Genomic DNA, 19,535 nt, shown 5'->3' on the forward strand with positions numbered 1-19,535 from the left:
GTTTCAAAGCGTGATTGATACTCTCAATATTACCTCTTACTACCTTGGCAATGTACGTACATCGGGTTAGACTTATATGATGGTAAATACAACGATTAAATTTCTATGGGTATTTGCAATTTGAGATGACGGGGTATATATTTGCAACTTTCCTTTCTCTTTTTAAGATGGAGTAGTCTACTTGATAGTCTTAACACACGAATGCCAATGCTGGTTGTCGTCAGGCATGCGCACCGCGCCACGTACTCGCCTCGTTGTCGCCGAGGCTCTGACGCCCTTCGACTCGCGCACCAAAGGGAGGGAGCAGCCGCGTCCGATCGAGCTGCTCATCATGTTGTCACCCTCTCCAACTGAGCAGCGACACCGCCGCGGCGCTTCTGCTTCGCCCCCCACCGGCGCGCATTCAAGCAGGAGCGGTAGGATCCCAAAGCCACTCCTTCCCGCTTGCCGTCAACTTCCCAATGCCCCAGCGCCACCGTCGAGATTCCGTCGCCGTGCCAAGCTCGGGTAAGCCGCGCCCCGCGCGCTCATACACACGAACGCCACCTTCTCCAAAAATTGGCCGCTGCTGTGCACCGTTGCGGTCTAATCAAACGGCCCCGAGAGAGACCTCGCCGCCGGCGACGGGCCGCTCCGCTCGGCTGCCTGCCACCCGTACACGGCACCAGCTAGCCGAGCGGCGAGGGATCCCGGTCGGTTCCCAGTGGCTTACTAATTCGCTTCACGCTCCTCGTCCATCAGTTCAGCCATCCAAGATCTCGGGGCGACGAGCTCGATGGCCGCCACCGCCGCCAGAACTCTTCTCTCTCGCGACCTCTACCGCGCCGACGGCACCCAAAGCTTCGGTCGCCTCCGGCCATTGAGGATCGGAGCAAACATATACGTGAAATTAAACGTGAGACGAAGGAAGAGACGACTAGACGAGCACCTGACGGGAGAGCACGAGCGGTGGAGATGGAGCCAGTGGCTAGTGGCAGGCTGCTGCCCGTGGCGCGAGGGAGAAGGGCGCCACCACACAACCGAGCGTTGTGGTGAAGGCTTGGGCTGTTTTGGTGAGCTCGCGAGAGCCCACCAAAGCCAGAAAATCTTCAGTAGAGGATGACACATGTGGCTGTCGATTTCCCAGCAGAAATTTTGAGCTAAAACGCCTGGGAAGCACAATATCTCCTATTTTCCTGACACCCAAGAAAGTAACATTTGAGTAGCAGTACTTGCTGTCCAAGTCCAAACAATTTAGCTGAGCGAATCCTAAAGCAGTATGTTTAGTGGACTAGTTAGGTTGTTGTGAACAAGACAGGGTGTGAGGGTTGCCCGTACTGATGGATTCTGACTTGGCGGGTATCTATAATATTATAAAGAAATATATTTGGTTGTTTGTATGTATTATTTTAGTTTAACTCGGTCGATGTAAATAAACATCTGCAGCTTGGCTCGGGAGTCCGCAGTCTGATTCGGTAAATACAAGTTCCTGTATCCACTCATACAGACGAATCTACTTGTCAGTGTCATAAAATCACTTTCACACGAGTAACCAATCACAGTCTTCCATCCGTTCATACGACATCAAATTCAGTCAAATAAACAGAAACACAAGTAACCAATCACAGTCTTCTATCCGTTCATACGACATCAAATTCAGTCAAATAAACAGAAACTCAACACAAATACAAACAACAAAACATTTTCTTTTCAACAAATATAACTTCACTCAGCTTGTTTTTCCTCAGTCTGCATATACTATCATAAAGATAAGGCCTCGTACTAGAAACTAATCACACCCTTAGACGATCATTTTTTATTATTATTATGCATTCTTTTTTCAGAAAAGAAAGATTCGAAAGAAGAGGCGTCCCTTCCAACACTTTCACGAAGGGAGGAGTCGAACCCAAGCTAGTTAAGTTCATGGACAAACAATCAAGACACCAGAGACACATGATTAGTACGCATAGGCATGCGAAGAAGAGTTTATAATACAAACCATCCTTTCATTTTTTTAGAAACAAATGGTAGAGTTGTCCTTGGAAGTATCACCGCGAAATTTCACTAAAAAAAGAAGTATCAACACTTCACCATTGACATGGCAGGCAGGTAGCAGCCTGCTCAGGTGTTTCAACTACGAAACCAAAGAAATCAAGGTTGCTTACGTATTTTATTTTTGAAAAACATGCAAGGAGTGCGGACTAATACAAGCTCGATGGCAACGTTTTCAGATAGAGTCAAACTGAATAGGATTTAAACCCCCATCCTACACTCTAGGTCTTTAACAAAGACCGTACCGTGAGAAAACACATTCAAGAGACAGCCAGGAAGATAAAGCATTCCTCACCAGAAGTTCATGGGCCTCAGATTCGAAGTAATAGCCACCGTACCATTACATGCTCCTTGCACGAATCTCAATGTACTTTGCACGGATGGGATTACACGTTAGAGTGCTTTTGCTGTTTCATTGCCTGGACATCACGATGTCATTCTCTCATAATCTTGTTTCTTATTTGTAATCTTAAAAATCTTATGGTTGGTGTTCAAGGCAATCCAATCCAATCAACTACTAAGTACCAGAAGAAAATAAAAAAATATTGTTATAGTATAATAACGCTTCCTTCTATCATAAATATATATTATTTAAAAAAAAGTTCAATCAAACTTTTAAAACTGTGACTAACAATAGTTTTTAAAATATTTGATTTAAAATCATATGTATAGATTTATCTTAAAAATATTTTTATAATATTATAAACTCAATAGATTATATAAACGATATATCTTATTCAAAATGGCATGAGCCTATGATACGGGAGAGTAGTAAATATTTAAATGCTTATACGAGTATACGCGCCATGAGAGCACAGCGTATCCAAGCACAACTAAAGAGCAGAAAAAGAGTACTAGAGTGGCGTGGACCTAAGAAAAAGCCGCATTGGCATCGGCGCATCGCCCCCCCCCCCCCTCTTCCTCCGTCGGCGCCGGTCACTGCGACCACCGCATCACCCCATGGATGCTGGAGAAATCGGCGGCGCCCTCCTCTTCCTCCTCGCCGCTGCCGCCGCCGTCGCGGCTGCCGTCTCCGTAGGCGCGGTCGACTTCAGCCGCCCGCTCACCGGTACGCTCGTTGCTTCCCCTTTTTCCCCCTCGCTCGCCCCGCCGCAGCTCACGTGATCTCACGCTCCCCGCTCCGTCTGTTGGTGTCGTATTCCCTTCTCGTGCTTACGCAGCGGGCGTCGGCTTCCAGCGGGCCGTGTCCTGGCTCATCGGCGTCCTCGACGGCACGTCCTCCGCTGCGGAGGACGCGTACGGGGCGTGGGTGGCGGTGCGGGCGGGGCTGATCGCGCCGGCGCTGCAGGCGGCGGTGTGGGCGTGCATGGTGATGTCGGTGATGCTGGTGGTGGAGGCCGTGTACAACAGCGTCGTCAGCCTCGGCGTCAAGGCCATGGGGTGGCGTCCCGAGTGGCGGTTCAAGTGGGAGCCCCTCGATGGCGCCGACGAGGAGAAGGGGAGCTCCCACTACCCCATGGTCCTGGTCCAGATACCCATGTACAATGAGCTGGAGGTGAGAGGTGGCCACAAAAAAATTACTAAAAAGTAAAATAATTCAACGCTAATCCATAGATTACTATGTTCAAATTTGACGAATTATTCGTGTTGTTTTCTGAGATTGGAAATTTATTTCGATGTGCTGTGTGCGGGATGGGCGTGTAGGTGTACAAGCTGTCGATAGGGGCGGCATGTGAGCTGCAGTGGCCGAAGGACAGGATAATAATCCAAGTGCTAGACGATTCCACCGATCCTTTCATCAAGGTAACTTGCCTCTCCTAGTTCCTTGTTGCTTGGATGGGGTTTTTCCTATGGAGCCTTTTGTTTCGGGGAGAAGCTATTCATCTACCTGTTAGATTCAGTCAGGTTAGACTTGCTGTGGACTGAGTACTAACAGGATGTAAAAATTGTTGACATGAGGCTAACTGTCATAGGAGCATGCTACTTATTTTGTGCTGGTTGAGTGGGTGCAGAGAGAGCCTTTTCCATTGTGAAGTGGGTAGCTAGTATAATACATGCTCCTAGTTCGTGCAAATGGTGAGCTTTTATGAGGTTAGTTTCATGAAAGCTACATCAGCATTTGGCATAAAGGGATCTGGAACTGGTTGCGTCACTTGTGTAAAACCTTTCACAATCACAAGTCATCATCCAAATAGGGAGAAATGGTAAGAGGTTTTCATGAGGTAAGGCGGAACGTGTAGGACACAACTCGAAGGGAGAGGAGACGATGTTGAGGCATAGCAAACGTGATGAGTCATCTGGACCATTCAGTCACATGGGCATAGCAGGTGGACCCCAGCTGTCTGGGTTTGGTGCTCATGTCTGCTTGTATATGTACTGATAATTCTCCAGAGAAATAGCGGATTAGAATCTGACAATAACAGCCACCATGGGGGGATCGGTATCACTGAACAGTGAACATTGTCAGCAGCATGGATGCAACGGAGTTCAGTCTTTGATCCTTCGACTACTGAGACATGCATACGCTGTATAGTATATGCACGGGAGCATAACTACCGCCTCCTGACATTTCGCAGCATCACGATCCCCCTCTCTGTCTCTCTGCCCACTTGTCATTGTTTATTCAGACCCATAGATCTGAGATAATGATTCAATAATTGGTTGGCATATTCTTTACGATGGATCTTCCTCAGCTCCCAAAAAAATTCACTTCATAATTTGGACTGCCCACCAGATTGATGCATATACAGGACTGCTATAAAAATCCCCCTTATCTGTTTTCATGCAAAAGTCTTGTGATATTTCATGATGCGTCATTTTCAATAGTGATGCCCGTTTCAAAGAAAAGTATTAGCCAATAAATTACATGATGAAAAGAAACAAAAGACTCCATCACATCCCTCTCCAGTGACAGTAGTAATATGAATATTCCATTGGTCAGTTTGGTTGATTGAATTGGTTCAGCGAATGGGTTAGTTTAGTGCGATGGAGCAGTAGTTGGCAAGCACGACTGCACAAGAAACATTTTGATAAAGCATGGGTAGCCTCCCAAGCAAATTGGACTGTATGCTCACTTGGCCAATAAATTTATCTGTCGTCCAATTCCAACACAGACTAGCACCACTACTGCACCATTTGTGTTAACATAGCAGTTACTTGTGAACCTCTCTCTTCCATCTTTAGGCGCAACAAAACTAAACCTTGCCAGAGGGTGTCGTTACCAATGCAAACGAACATCCAGCACAAGAATTATATCATCTTGTTGTAATTAATGGATGCAAATGCTTAGTCTAAGGGAAAAAAAAGATGACGACGGGATTACTTCTTGCCGCAGAATTTGGTGGAGCTTGAATGTGAGAACTGGGCGAGCAAAGGTGTGAACATTAAGTATGCCACAAGAACCAGCCGCAAAGGGTTCAAGGCAGGAGCTCTGAAGAAAGGAATGGAATGTGACTACGCAATGCGAAGCGAATACATTGCCATATTTGATGCTGATTTCCAGCCTGAACCAGACTTCCTGCTCCAAACTGTCCCATTCCTTGTGCACAATCCGGAAGTTGCCCTTGTTCAAGCTCGATGGACCTTTGGTAAGTACTCCATTTCTGCTAGCTCTCGAGCATTCTCTCCCAGCTACAATTCTATCAAATGCACAGTTTTAATTAGGCCATGTAATGCAAAATAGCATAGGAAAAACTTGTCATAAATGCTCCCATCAGTATATCACCACAGAGGAATATTTTCTCCATTTTCGTATCTCATTCTTGGGAACACTTGCACAAATAGTTCGTCCAACTAGCATAAGGAATTTAGAATAAAAAGCCTCACTGTTCTGGCCGCAGAAAACAAATACCTCCTTGGATATTCATGACATCAAAATATATATTGACTGATCCTATATGCTCCTAGTATTAATTAAATGCCAGAAAGAAGGCACAGAAACAGTTTGAAGAAAGCTCGACATGAAAAAGAACCTAGTGTATTAGCTTCTCAAGCAATTTAATATTTTATTCACTCTGATCAATCCAATTCTTAATTGGCAGAATTTTGCAGTGAATGACACCACAAGCCTGTTGACAAGGGTGCAGAAGATGTTTTTCGATTACCACTTCAAAGTTGAGCAGGAAGCAGGATCAGCAACCTTTTCTTTCTTCAGTTTCAATGGTACACATCTTTAAAACTTGTGGGGTCTAATTTCTAAAGAGTAAAAGATCATGGGAGGAATGAAAAAACTAACTCCAGAATTAGATTGTTAAAACTATACAATCTTCTTACGGAGTGTCTATTATAGGAACTGCTGGAGTGTGGCGCACACAAGCTATAGATGATGCAGGAGGTTGGAAGGACCGCACTACAGTTGAAGACATGGACTTGGCAGTTCGAGCAACCCTAAAGGGTTGGAAATTTGTCTATGTTGGGGACATCAAAGTGAGCAGATTTTCTCATACAGTAGTGTTGTCAAAAGTAATTAGTTTGAGTAATCATTTGGCTATGCAAACATGATATAGGTCAAGAGTGAACTGCCGTCCACTTACAAGGCCTACTGTCGGCAGCAATTCCGGTGGTCCAGCGGTGGTGCAAACTTATTCCGTAAGATGGCAAAGGATATTATGGCTGCCAAGGTAAAGCTTATATTCCTCCACATTGTCAAATTAAACAAAAGCTAAATTTGAACCCCACTTCTTGTTCCACTAGGATGTATCATTCCTCAAGAAGTCCTATATGCTCTATAGCTTTTTCTTGGTGCGGAGAGTTGTAGCACCTACGGCCGCCTGTATTCTCTACAATATCATACTCCCCATCTCAGTCACAATCCCGGAGCTATTCCTACCAGCCTGGGGTATCGCCTATATTCCTATGGTACTTACCATAGTCACAGCCATAAGACATCCAAAGTAAGTTTCTAAATAATTGTGCCTTTGGTTCTAAAGCTAAGTTGCTAATCTGTCCTTTCACCAAAACTAAAGCTTGTGCTTCAACCTGTTCTGCAGAAATCTACACATAATGCCGTTTTGGATTTTGTTTGAGAGTGTCATGACAGTGCATCGCATGAGAGCTGCACTGACTGGACTGCTGGAATTACCAGGGTTTAACCAGTGGGTTGTGACAAAGAAGGTGGGGAGCGATTTTGAGGTCAATGAAGTTCCCTTGCTTCAGAAAAAACGGAAAAGGTTAAGAGATAGGTAAAACCTCTTAATTAGTTTTTGGCATTAGTGAAGTTATGCTACCAGACACTACACGTTACATTATTCATACTATACTTTCCTTGCAGAATCAATTTTCCTGAAATTGGATTTTCGGTGTTTCTCTTCCTCTGTGCATCATACAACCTCGTGTTCCATGGGACAACAAGCTACTACGTAAATCTCTATCTCCAGGGATTAGCATTTTTATTTCTAGGGCTTAACTTCACTGGCACTTGTTCTTGCTGCCAATGACAAGTGACGACAGCCAAACTGTATGAATTGCTGTGTTATACTCATTTTCTGGGTATAAATTCACCAGATAACTTTTCAAACGATTTAGATCTTAGACGCGTAGATGGCGTTGATCTGTGCAGCCACAAACAATTTCACCAGGGTGATGTTTTTCCTTAGAATACTGATGTACAATTTTTTTTTCCTTAGAATCCAGTGTCTTACAATAATGTCATATACTTATCTCGAAATGCGTAAAAGCATCATTCAGGTACAAAACAATTTATGTCACGGCTGGAAAATTGACTAAATACACATACAGAATGGCGGTGGCGTTACAAGCGAATGAATGAAGTTTATGGACTGTCATTAATTGACTAACCTGTGCATTCGTGATTATATTAAAAGGAGCACTTCATTGAAATGCAACCTTCAAACCCTTTCGACAAGGTATCCTCACCAATACAAGGCGAGTTCTGAAGACAACCTCTTGAGTTTTGTAAATTCGTATCCTCACAGTAGTATGATGAACTATTAGAGAAAGGGGTACCTTGGTGGGATTCCCAGACTCCATATCTAGTGCCAGAACTCTCCTTCAGTCGCTTCAACGGTGTCAGATGGACAGAGCGTGTAAAGCTATCTGAAAGCTCTACATCCTCATTGGGGTTAAAGTGAGTACGGCATTTCCTCTTTGATCCAGGTAAAAGATCCAGTCCTGTAACACCAAATTCAGAACATTGTGGTAATGTGAAGATGACTAAAATACTTAACAATAGTAATGTGTCGAAATAATACCTCTGAATGTACTGGAAATGCTACATTGTGATTCCATCGGACTGCTGCAGTCACTGTAGTGATAAATTCTACATTTCACAAGTAGAGTCTCATAAGTCACCGTACAACTAGGAAAAACATCACTCTCATACAATAAGAATACTACCTAGAACTTATTATCATGTAGGATATATTAATTAGGATACAAAAAAATGGCTCTCATCGTTCTTCTCTCCGCGAAAACCAGCAGGCACCAGTTTGGATGAACCAGCAGCGATCGGCGGCTTACTGCTGTTTTTGTGAACCCATTCTATTCTAGTTTGTAGATAGCCAAGCTGGTTTCTACATTTGTTTTTTTAATTGATATTTGGTACAAATTATCACTATGGCTTCTGAATAGAGAACTTTGCAACATAATTGATATGTGTCGGTCACACAAAACTTTGCAACATTAACAATTCTACTACCAATTCGGCTAGCATGCTACCAAATAAGCTAGTAACTAAACAAAGTAAGCAGCATCAGTCCTAAACCCAAACAGGATGTTAACATGTCAACATAAACCCGAAAGCCAGAATGCCACCAAAGCACTTGAGCTCTTCCCAAAAATCTGCCACGACTAAAATAGTTGAGAGAAATGTGGAGCTTTCCTGCACTCACTAATTTAATTTTTATTAGTTGTTTCTAATATGGAAGAAGAATCAAGGGTAGAGTAGCGGAAGTAAAAAAATCATTAATGTTTATGTGAATTTCACAAAACTACATTAAGATTGAAAAACTATCACAAAACCACACTTTTAAAGATCAATTTTGCAAAACTACACTTTTAAAAATCAATTTCACAAAACTTCACTTTTCCTGGCATTCAGTATCACAAAACTACACTTCTATTAACATTTCGGTATATCACATAAATATTGTCATTCCATTTCACAAAACTACAAGTAGTTTTATGATACCGAGTGACAAAAAATTGTAGTTTTGTGAAATGGAATGACAATATTTATGTGATATAGATTCTTAAAATGTGTAGTATTGTGATACAAAATGACAATCTAAGTGCAGTTTTATGAAATTCATTCTTAAAAGTGTAGTTCTGTGATACGTAAGGACAAGAAAAGTGTAGTTGTGTGAATAGCTTTCTAAGAGTGTAGTTTTGCGATAGTTTTTACGATCTCTTAATGTTTAAAGAAACCTTTAAAAAAGGACCTACTGACTATGGTCTTGTATATTAGTGAAAAAGAGACATTGACAGCAGAAAGCCAATCAGTGCAAACCAAATTCCACTATGGTACTTATGTATCTCAACAAATACTAATGGAGTGCATTCTATATTTCCATTATTGATTCTAGTATTACTAAGTTCACAGCACAAAAATATAATGATTATGCTTTATGTTAACAGAATAGGAACAGAGTCTATAAACTGAATTGCAAGAGAGAAAGCATAATGTGAGAGCAAACCTGTGCATTTGCTCTACAAAATCGTCAATCAGAACAGGCCAGGCACCTGAAAATAGACACAGGCAAACAGAAATTAATAACTCTCTTGTTTATTGCGGAGCTCACCTATGAAGGAAGCTGCAGATATAAAATTGAAAATCGAAGAAGTAGCCATATAGAAGGAATTTGTACCTCTCGGGTCATAACCTTCCAGATCTTCATTTACACACCTGCTGAAAGCTAGCAGCTGCTGCCAGGTATCCTCAGATATGTTGTGACGTTGGTACTTCTAAGAAATAAATATTATAGTCTTAGCTACAAAAATGCAGTAAAGGCTATTCTTGGCTGTTTATAATAGAATGGGAGCATGAAGATAAAGTTAGTTCCCCTTTGTGGAGAGGGAAAAAAGAACTATTCAAGAATATCTATTTAACCCTTGCGTTGTGGTGCCCAAGACAAATACTCTCATCTTAAGTCACCACAAAGACAGTCCAAAACTGGAGCATTTTTGTAAAGTTTATATCAACGAATCTTGTACCTTTATTATCATCATTATTATTTTCGCATCATCTTTTCAGTTGGATCTTGTGGGTTTCATCTCTAGCCTACCCCTACTTGCTTAGGACAAAGGCTTTGTTGTTGTTGTTGCTGTTATAACAACGAACCATGGGAACTGAGAGATAACAGATTAATGGTTTACTGAGGATTCAAGATTGTTTTACATGCATAGTCGATTTGAACTGTTGCAAAACAGTACTATATAAACTAGTTGCTCAAAACAAGTACTTCAGCTTACCAATATTTCTTCCCAACGCAAGATGCCAAATGCTAACTAAAACAACAACACATTTTGCAACGATACTTCAGGTTTTTACAAAAACATAAGTATTAGCCAGAATAGCACAACTGCAAACAAAACATCTGATATTACAGTGCGCAGAAATATTCTAACAGATCTGTTTAGTCATAATGTATCAAACCATAGAAGTTTAGACTCAAAAGTCAGTCAGCACTTCAATGGAACTAAAGTAATAAAGTTCACTGGTCTAGTGTCAAGAGGTTATCTTCATGCATATATATAGTCTTAGTAAACAACTTGTTAGTTGGTAATTGGAACTATAGAATATCTATTTAACCCTTGCGTTTACTACTCTCTAGGATAACTGGATAATAATAATGGAGCACTACTAATGCTGCATCAACAATCATCAAATACAAGTAACAGAACAAGTTTGAGGTGAATTATATAAATTCCGTAATATGGTCGAGCAGAGCAATTTTTATACCTCTACAAAGTTACACCACCGATCAAGCAACCGGAACCTTCCATTTAGAACAATCCTCCATGCTGCCACAGCTCTCTGAATGGCTAAAATCATGAAAAAGGGCATTCCGATTAGTGTTCTACAGCAATAAAAAGTATACCAGGGTACCAGACATCCTTGAGAACAAAGGGTCTTACTGATACTCTTTTGCCCATTTTCACGACAAATGAAGAAGGCAAAATCATAGAAGAAATTGAATAGGCTCACGTCCTCCTAAAAGAGAAGGTTCTCGATCAACACAAGGTAGTGAAAAGCTATAAAAATTATTAATCAGATTGAAAAACATCACTCACTAAATCGATAAATGGCATGAGTTTGGGAATATCAGCAAATATTGCATCCCTGCATGAATATTACAGTGTGTAATCAAACAAAAGGTTAACAGAGTATGAAGAAATAAAACAGAAAACCAAACATGATACCAAAAAAAGGGTCGTGATATGGGAGGTTATGCAGGTTTATGTGCCCTGGGCTTGACAAGGATGTGTGTGTGTCCTGGCCAGGACATACAAGCCACAAGCAATGGAAAAAACCATCATATTTGTGATCTTTGATGTTTAACCAGAATGATATTTGTGGTTTTTGAAGTAAAAAACAGTTAAACGCCAACATGCTGGTATTATTAACAAAGGAAAACAAGCTCCAAAAGAATTATATATTTACAGCAACACAGAGCAAATACAAACAACTATATAATTGTTCAATTCATATTTCAATCTTAGTAAAATCACACGTCTACCAAATTCTAAACAGAAGGTGACGAGAGATAATGGATGTTTTAGTTTAGACAAGGTTTCAACTTTCACATCCATGTATCTAGGCAAGAAGAAAAAGCATGCATCCCCTTACAAAATTTTATCAGTGAGCAGCATATGATAAAAGAACACTAAAAGGTGTGAACTACCACATGAGGAAAGAATAGAAAACACCACACATCATTTTTTTACAGTACACAAAGGCCAATTCCTACAAAAGCGTACTCAAGACAGCTTACCACAGTCCTTCGATTCCACCTATAGCTTGTGAAAGCTCAACCAGTCCTTGTCTTGTCTTAGCATTTGTACATCCTGATACAATACCTAGCGAAACAAAGGCCAAAAGAACCAATAGATTGATATAGTGCCCCAAGAAACACAATCTGAGCCAACATTTCAACACAAGAGCTGTTAACTGCACATGAAACTTTACATTAATTGTTGACAAAAGTTTGTGTACTACGCATGAAGTTTGCGTACTCTAAATGCTAAAAGTATGTGTATTCTAATTCCTGATAAAAGTTTGTGTACTCTAAATGCTAAATAAGCACGATATAACCGAACAGTACAAGAACTATCAAATGCAGCCTCGAGGTATGACATACTACTGTATAAAGAATATCATATCATATTCCACACCTGACACCTCGTTTCCCCAACATCTGCCTTGCTACTGATACTCTTAAGTGCTTAAGCAACACTTCTTGAATCTTTCACCACTTCGATAATGATATATTTTCGTCAATAAGTCAGACAATTGACCGACGAATAGCCTAAAGATCACGTCTTTCCTACTAAAAAAATTCCAAACAACAGGAATTTCAAGAATTCACAACTTAAACACCACCAAATTTCTCAAAAATCGCAGAAAGAACGAAAAAGCCGCCCAAAAATCCAAACAACTAAAGCCACATAAAAACCGCGACTCTCGCACTCTAAACCCGCAAGTCGCTACAGATGCAACCCACAGAAACCCTAGACCTCGGGATCAACGCAAACACCCGTGAGCAAGCGATTTCGACAGGGGGAGCTACCGCAGTACTTGGCGAAGGCCTCGGCGGCGGCGGGACACGCGGTCGCGGCGACGGCGAAGCCGTCGGATCCCATGGGACAGGCCGTGGATCCGAGAGTGGGAAGCCTAAGCCCCGCGCCTCGTCGCCGACAACCACCGGAACAACGCCACCGCAAACTCCCCGATCTCACGCGCGATGCGACACGGACGCGAACGCGAGAAGCAAGAGGTGAGGTGGGACAGGGAGGGAGAGAAGCGCCAGGTGTGTGGGGGTGCGCGGATCGTATATACCGCACCAGTGTCTAACCGATGAGGCTTTGGCACTTTAATATTGTCATTTTGTATTTGTATTTGTATTTGTGCATCTTGGAAACCAAATTACTCAAAATCTGAACACATGATCATCGTGGTAGCTTAATCAAAGGTTTCCGTAGAAATGTTAGTCTACGGATATAATTAACTAGATTATTTTCGAGAACGGGTAGCTAGATAGTTATTAATATTTCTCTACTATATGAACTATGAGTTGTTTGTGCCATTTCTCTCCCTTCCGATCATTATTGGTAAAAAACCAATCTAAAAACTCTTCTTCCGCCTAATAAAAAACCGCTCTCTCACATGTTGTCTTGCCTGTTCGCTCGTACCCCCACTGGTCCCTGCAGCTACCCTCACTAATCCCTGCAAATATTCATTAAAACCCTTCGAAAAAATATCACCGTCACCGCATCCATCCCACAATCTATCGTTCCTCTTCTCTTGAATGGGATCCTCTGACTTCACGGTGAAGTGAAGCCACGGTGATTTCACTCCATCGTGAGTTGTTGGATCGTAAATGGATTGGTAGGATTCTTCGTCGTGCCTTCTGAAGCATCTAGGTCCCTAATTCGTGTTTTGGAAATTAATGATAATAAAAAATTTGTTGACTAATATGTTTATTTCAGTTATGAAAATGTTAGTCACAAAGGTGTTACGAAGCTAGAAGAAGCATGGGTTAAAAATATAAAAATGGTTAGCTTAAGATAAATATATAATTGTATGGCATTTTCTTTTGTGGGTCAAAAGATATTAGAGAAAAAAATTGACCAAATTGATAGGATAAGTGCCGTACTATTAATAGAGGTTAATGTGTGTTTATTTGAGACATCTAATGTGCCATAATTACTTAAACTTTCATTTCATATAGAGTGAGATATTTAGTTTGAGAGAAACCGAAGAAAGACAACCTTTGGGGTGTTTTTGAGTTGTGTCGGTCTGACCGCCAGAACGGATGGTTTGACTGATATATAGCAAAGGATGTTTTGTTCAAGTTTCAAGTGACGCGGTCTGACCAAAGGGCTTTGTCGGTCTGATCATTGTATAACCATATTTGAGATGTGTTCAGATCTCAATCCCGATCTGACCGTGATGCGGCCCGATCTGACCGCTAAGGAATACAGGGGTTCAAACCATCTGCTCTAGCTGGCGCACCGGGCATGGTCAATCTGACCGTCTAGTAAAAGAGAGTTTTGGCACTCTGTTCCTTGATCGCGGTCTGATCAAGAGGGTTGCGGTTTGACCGTCAGCCTATGTCAGAAGTCATCATCATGATTTTATAGCCGTTGAACAGCTGGCGGTCTGACTTTCAGTTGACCTGCGGTCTGACCGCAAGTATCGCTGTCATGTTCCAAAATCCGTAATTGCATAATTAAGCATAAATATGCTTCTTAAGCATTATGTTTAATTTTGCGTAATTTTGCTGTGTAACTATAAAGCAATTTGTTTAAAATTATTTGGATAAGAGAAAGAAATTTGGGAGAGAAAAAAATAGAAATCGCATTGAAAATACCTCCTTTCTCTAACATGTAGGCCCCACAGGTGGCCCCACTATCCCAACCACTCAAATGGGCAGCCCCACCTGCCCCCTCTCTCTCTCCTCCCTCACTCGCCACGCCCCCACCTGTGCAGCTCACAGCAGCTACAGCTGCTGCCCCTCTCACTCCCCTCTCAAGTTCTCTCACTCTCTCTTGGATTTCTCTCTCTAAGAGCAAGGTCAAGGTATGCATGTGGTACCATTGCATTCTCTAGCTCATTAGATACCCATATATCCGATTCATTTTCGTTTTCGTGGAAGAATCGAGTAGTTCTTTAAGTTCTTTAAGTTCTTGAGCTTTTTGAGCAAAAATAAAGTTTTAGATAAATTTGAGCTATAGAGTCGTGTTACTAATCGATGAGTGAGTTCCAGGACCCTTGGATTATCCCTAACATGTTCCCTTTAGGCTTGGAAAAGATCGCAACTCGAATCGAGCAAAAATCCACTCGAGAGCAGCTTTTCTGGGCTGACCCGGATACTCCGGCCTCACACGGATACTCCGGGTTCAGCAGAAATCGTCCGTCGAATTGTGTTCAAAATTTGTTAGGGTTTAGGGTGCAAGATAGGTTTAGAACCCTTTGGATATGGCATATACACGTTTGTGTAGCACAGATTTGTAAAGTGAGTCGAATCGATCGAGGGGAAAAGTTGTGGAAAAACCTAAGTCTGCCTCACCCGGATAATCTGGGTAAACGATTAGTTGCGTTAACAATTAGCCGAGAGCCTCTCCCGAAGCTTCACCCAGAGTGTCCGGCACAGCCTGGATAGTCCGGATCAGCCTGGAGGTTCTGGAGTTAAGTAAGAATAGTAGCTAACCGAGCACCTTCATCGGAGGATGGCCCGGAGGCTCCAGAACCCGGATACTCCGGATTCACTCGGATACTTCAGGCCAGTCAAACAGAAAGGCAATAACCGAGCACCTCTTCCGGAGGTTCACCCGGAGGGTCCGGACCTGGATACTCCGGACCAACCCGGATACTCCGGGTGGCTGTTGTTTTTCAGATTTCGTTTAGATCGTTTAGTATTACATTGATTCGCATATCTTATACTTCTAGCATATTGTTAAGCATTATGTCATACCTGGTTGCATTCATTCATGCTCATCATTGCACGCATTCTTGTTTAGTTAACAAGGAGCCGGAGCGTGTCGCAGTTGCAGTTGAAGACGACGCCCACCTCCCGGATTTCTATGAGTGTTGCGTGGGTAATTATAAGGGGTCACCTGAGCAGCAAGACAAAAAACTAAGCATATTGCACCTTTGTTCAATTGAATGAAGTCTAAAATTGATAAACTATGCTTATATATGTTTGCATGTGTCGAGTCGAGATTGGGTACAAGTGGGTAGATCCTATGTTGAATGCATTACTTCTACCTTGAATTGTTGTTTATCTTTTCCTTGTCGCCTTGAGTTTGTTGTTGATGTCTAGATTACAAGTTAAATCGAAATGCTTAGCAATGTATAGGTCATTCGGTAGAAGTCGAGCTGTGAATTGTTTCATCATTCGCAAGCATATGCATTATTTACTTTCGTAATGATCACAATATTGGATATGGGTTGATGATGGTTGGATGAGTGGCGAGTATGAGACGAGACGTAGGTGATGCTAGGAGGTGTTTATCCTGCCCGGATGTGGAGTTCCCCTGGGTAGGTCGAAAGAGAAAACCAGACACTGTAGATCACTTGCGTTGTTTAAGCACCGATTGTCGGTGTAGTTGGCTTTAGCACTTACCTTACTCACTACATGCCGATCTAATGGTAAGGCGAGCCAAATACCTTTGTAGCTGTGATCATTTTAGGCCTGAACATCGACAGTGTGAGCGGACGGGCTTGTAGTGGTACTAGTTTGCTCCGGGAGTAATTCTAGTACTGCCGCGCCGAGCGATGCATGTTTCAAATGATCGGAGCTTATTGGGAAAGGTTGATATGAGTACCCCTTGTATGGATCTGTGTAATCATGCATGTTGTATGGTCCTCAAGTCATGTGGGTTCAGAAGTATCCCCTGCAGGGTGTATAAATATTTCGAAATACCGCGCTCTTGGTCATGAGCATGCTTCTGTCCATCTGCTTCGGTCGTAGAGTTTTCGCTTGTGGTTGATGGTTGGATATGTGGGAGATGGTTGAGTTGGTTTTTGTTATATGTATGTTCATATTGGTTCCTTTTATTTATGTTCAGTTGGTTATGGCAGGCTAGAGTTATATTGTTGTTGATTAAGTTAGTTGCTCACACATATATTCAGGTTGCTTACCGCTTATCTTTAACTTAATCATGTGGTTTGTCCTTTCTAATGGCTCAACGTATAATCCTTGGAGTCGAGCTATGTATATGTGCTATATATGGTTTAAGTCTTGCGAGTAACTTCGTACTAATGTCTGCGTTTTCAGGTGCTAGTGGTGAGGAAGAGCTGATGTTTGGCTACTTCGTGCTTGTCGATCAGAGTGACGAGCAAGAGTAGTGCATCATATTCTCGGAGGTCGTGCTTTTGGGGTGGAGCCTAAGGGCATGTGACTTCACTTTTTTTGCTGTATAGGTTTATGTTTCCGCTGCGTAGTTGTTGTTACCTTTTGATGTAAATTATTGGAAATGGTTGCTTATTAAAGAACTTAATATAAATGTTAATTACTTGCTCTTTCTTAAGCTATGTTGTGATGCTAAATGTTGGAAGACATGTGTTCTGATCTTGGGCACAAAACACGTGCCGAGACTACCGGGATGATATTCTGTTTAATCATCGAGGTTGTGATTATGAATAATGATCCTCCTGGTGATTAATTAGAATATTATTTTGATGGTTGTTCACAATCGCAGAGGTGTCAAATCAATAGAAATGATTATATTTTGTGACCTATATATAGTCATTTGGTTGGTTTATGGGAGCTCTCTAGCACTTCACTATAACACATTTGAGCTATTGTCTTATTTCTCTCCCTATCTTGGCTTAATGGTTGTGTTTTTGAGAGTATGAGAGCATCTAGTGCATAACTTTGAAAAATTTGATATTGAAGCACTAGTGATCCTTCAATTAAGCATCATCGACTTGTTACTCTTAGAGTTTACCACCTCCTAAACAGCTTAGAGGTTGTTGCGTTGTTGAGCCCTTCAAAAAATATTGCAAATGAGTCGCAAGAGTGATTGTGAGAGGCTTTGAGCACGCCTTACCGGAGAGGTAGAGTGCTACTCTAATGGAATAGAGGTATTAAGTAGTTCTTGTTATATTCTGGCTTAAGATCAAGTTGATCGGTGTGAGTCCTTTCTCGTGTGAGAATTGGATAATTGATAGAGAAACGGTTTAGAAATTTGAACTCACCTGAATGTGGATTAGAGGTGATCGGCAAATCACCGACACCACGGGATCGTGTGTCATCCTCTGAACAATTTACTTTCATACAATTTACTTTTATGTAATTTATCTTTCTAGAATATAAATTGTTATATTTCACCTTAGGATTGCAAACCTTGACATGACTCTTAGTTATTTTCATATTGTTCTAATGATCTTTAGTTTGTTTTCGCAAGTTTTCTTGATCGCTAAGCAATTTGTTTTAATACCGCCTATTCACCCCCCTCAAGTCAGTATCATTGATGCTACAAATGGTATTAGAGTCTAGTATTCCTTTTTATATCGGAATTAACTATCATGAAGTAGGATTATGGCTAGTGACGCTCATATCAATATGGGTAAGTCTTCGTTCTTTGAGGGGTTAAACTATACCTATTGGAATACTAGAATGATCGTTTATCTTAAGGCTATAGACGGTAAGTTATGGGATATGGTGTATAAGGGTTATATAATTCTTGATCCTACTAATCTTGTCGTTAAAGATAGGGATAATACTTTTGCAAATACTCAAGCTATGAATATTTTTTATGGTGCTTTAGATCTTAATGAGTTTAATCGTATTTGCAAACTTGAGACCGCTCATAAGATTTGAGAAATGCTCAAAGGAATTCATGAAGGCATAACTATGGTTAAAGATGCAAAGCTTTTTATTTACAAAGAGCAATTTGAGAAATTTATTATGTTACTAAACAAAAGCATTGAAGAAATATTCAATCGTTTAAACAACATAATAAATGAGCTTAAGTGGTTTGGTATGGATATTTTTTATGTTAATTTCTCTCATAAATTTCTTAGAGTTTTGCCTAACAAATATGATATTATTGTGACATTGCTTGTGAGGTTAAATTTGAAGGATACAACTCCAATGCAAATCTTGAGTGAAATTCTCACTCATAATATTTTTAAAAAATCACAAGAAAATCTTCATAATCATACTATCGATACCAATAGGAAAAATATTACATTCAATGCTCAATCATCAAGAGATAAATATGATCATGAAGAGAGTGATAATGAAGATGAAGATGATGAAGAAATAGCTCTTTTTTAGAAGATTCAAAAAAACTTATGAAGAAGAAGAGATATCAAGGTGGATATAGTAAGAAGGGATAATCTCACAAAGGGAATCTGTCGGAGGGTGAACTCCTGTCGCAGGGATCCCGAGAGACCCCTTTTTAAAGATTCGGTCGGGGGGATGATCCTGAATGAGTTCGTTGGAGAAATAAATGGAAGTGGAAATAAATACAACGGCCGGTGGTGGGGGATATCGACCTAGTGCAGGGAGAAATAAATGCACCGGGGTTTAGACAGGTTCGAGCCGCACGGGGGCGTAATACCCTACTCCTGTGTGGATGCAATATCCTTCCCTGAGGGGGATCCCTCAGGGATATGTCTGGTTACAAGAATATATTGTATAGCTAAGAGCTTGAGGCTCCCTTGTTCTAGCTCTGCTCAAGCTTGCTTGCGGTGTTCTTCGTCTTTCTCCGTGATGTTTTTCGATCGTGCTCTTCTTTCTGTATGCCCATCCTTTTATGCACTCGCCGGCCACGACATACCCCAAACGGGAAGAAGGGGCACATGTTCCAAGACGCAACGACTAAGAAAGGCATCATCATTTCCTCTAGGCGAA

At 41.4% G+C, this 19,535-nt stretch overlaps 2 protein-coding genes across 3 annotated transcripts; one reads left to right on the top strand and one right to left on the bottom strand.

The window, feature by feature from the left end:
* The first annotated feature begins 2,891 nt into the window (after nt 1-2,891).
* On the top strand, nt 2,892-7,510 carry LOC133890479 (probable glucomannan 4-beta-mannosyltransferase 7). Its single transcript, XM_062330856.1, has 10 exons — nt 2,892-3,100; nt 3,213-3,547; nt 3,697-3,795; nt 5,327-5,579; nt 6,043-6,153; nt 6,281-6,417; nt 6,498-6,611; nt 6,685-6,884; nt 6,981-7,172; nt 7,262-7,510. Exons 1-10 carry the CDS (start codon nt 2,992-2,994, stop codon nt 7,425-7,427), a joined length of 1,716 nt encoding a protein of 571 aa, XP_062186840.1. The 5' UTR covers nt 2,892-2,991; the 3' UTR covers nt 7,428-7,510.
* On the bottom strand, nt 5,494-13,016 carry LOC133890480 (defective in cullin neddylation protein AAR3-like). Of its 2 annotated transcripts, XM_062330859.1 has the most exons (10): nt 12,738-13,016; nt 11,943-12,027; nt 11,242-11,290; nt 11,086-11,161; nt 10,910-10,992; nt 9,816-9,912; nt 9,645-9,690; nt 8,202-8,269; nt 7,957-8,121; nt 5,494-5,630 (listed from the first exon to the last, which is right to left on the bottom strand). In XM_062330859.1, the coding sequence occupies exons 1-10, from the start codon at nt 12,808-12,810 to the stop codon at nt 5,623-5,625; spliced, it is 750 nt and encodes a 249-aa protein (XP_062186843.1). In that variant the 5' UTR covers nt 12,811-13,016; the 3' UTR covers nt 5,494-5,622. The 2 variants fall into 2 exon arrangements, with proteins under 2 accessions (XP_062186843.1, XP_062186842.1); XM_062330858.1 differs by lacking the exon at nt 5,494-5,630 and having other exon boundaries at nt 7,628-8,121; nt 12,738-13,014.
* Between the last annotated feature and the right edge of the window lie 6,519 nt (nt 13,017-19,535).

The sequence above is a fragment of the Phragmites australis genome, chromosome 14, assembly GCF_958298935.1.
Source record: "Phragmites australis chromosome 14, lpPhrAust1.1, whole genome shotgun sequence".
Taxonomy (NCBI): Eukaryota; Viridiplantae; Streptophyta; class Magnoliopsida; order Poales; family Poaceae; genus Phragmites; species Phragmites australis.

Bases quoted from the DNA above. Each gene is read 5' to 3' on its own strand.
- LOC133890479 (XM_062330856.1), top strand. From the start codon at position 2,992: ATGGATGCTGGAGAAATCGGCGGCGCCCTCCTCTTCCTCCTCGCCGCT. The intron at 3,548-3,696 runs GTGAGAGGTGGC...ATGGGCGTGTAG, and splicing joins CCATGTACAATGAGCTGGAG to GTGTACAAGCTGTCGATAGG. The intron at 7,173-7,261 runs GTAAAACCTCTT...CTTTCCTTGCAG, and splicing joins CGGAAAAGGTTAAGAGATAG to AATCAATTTTCCTGAAATTG.
- LOC133890480 (XM_062330858.1), bottom strand. From the start codon at position 12,810: ATGGGATCCGACGGCTTCGCCGTCGCCGCGACCGCGTGTCCCGCCGCC. The intron at 9,913-10,909 runs GTATAAAAATTG...TTTATTTCTTAG, and splicing joins GGTGGTGTAACTTTGTAGAG to AAGTACCAACGTCACAACAT. The intron at 8,122-8,201 runs GTATTATTTCGA...TTGGTGTTACAG, and splicing joins CATTTCCAGTACATTCAGAG to GACTGGATCTTTTACCTGGA.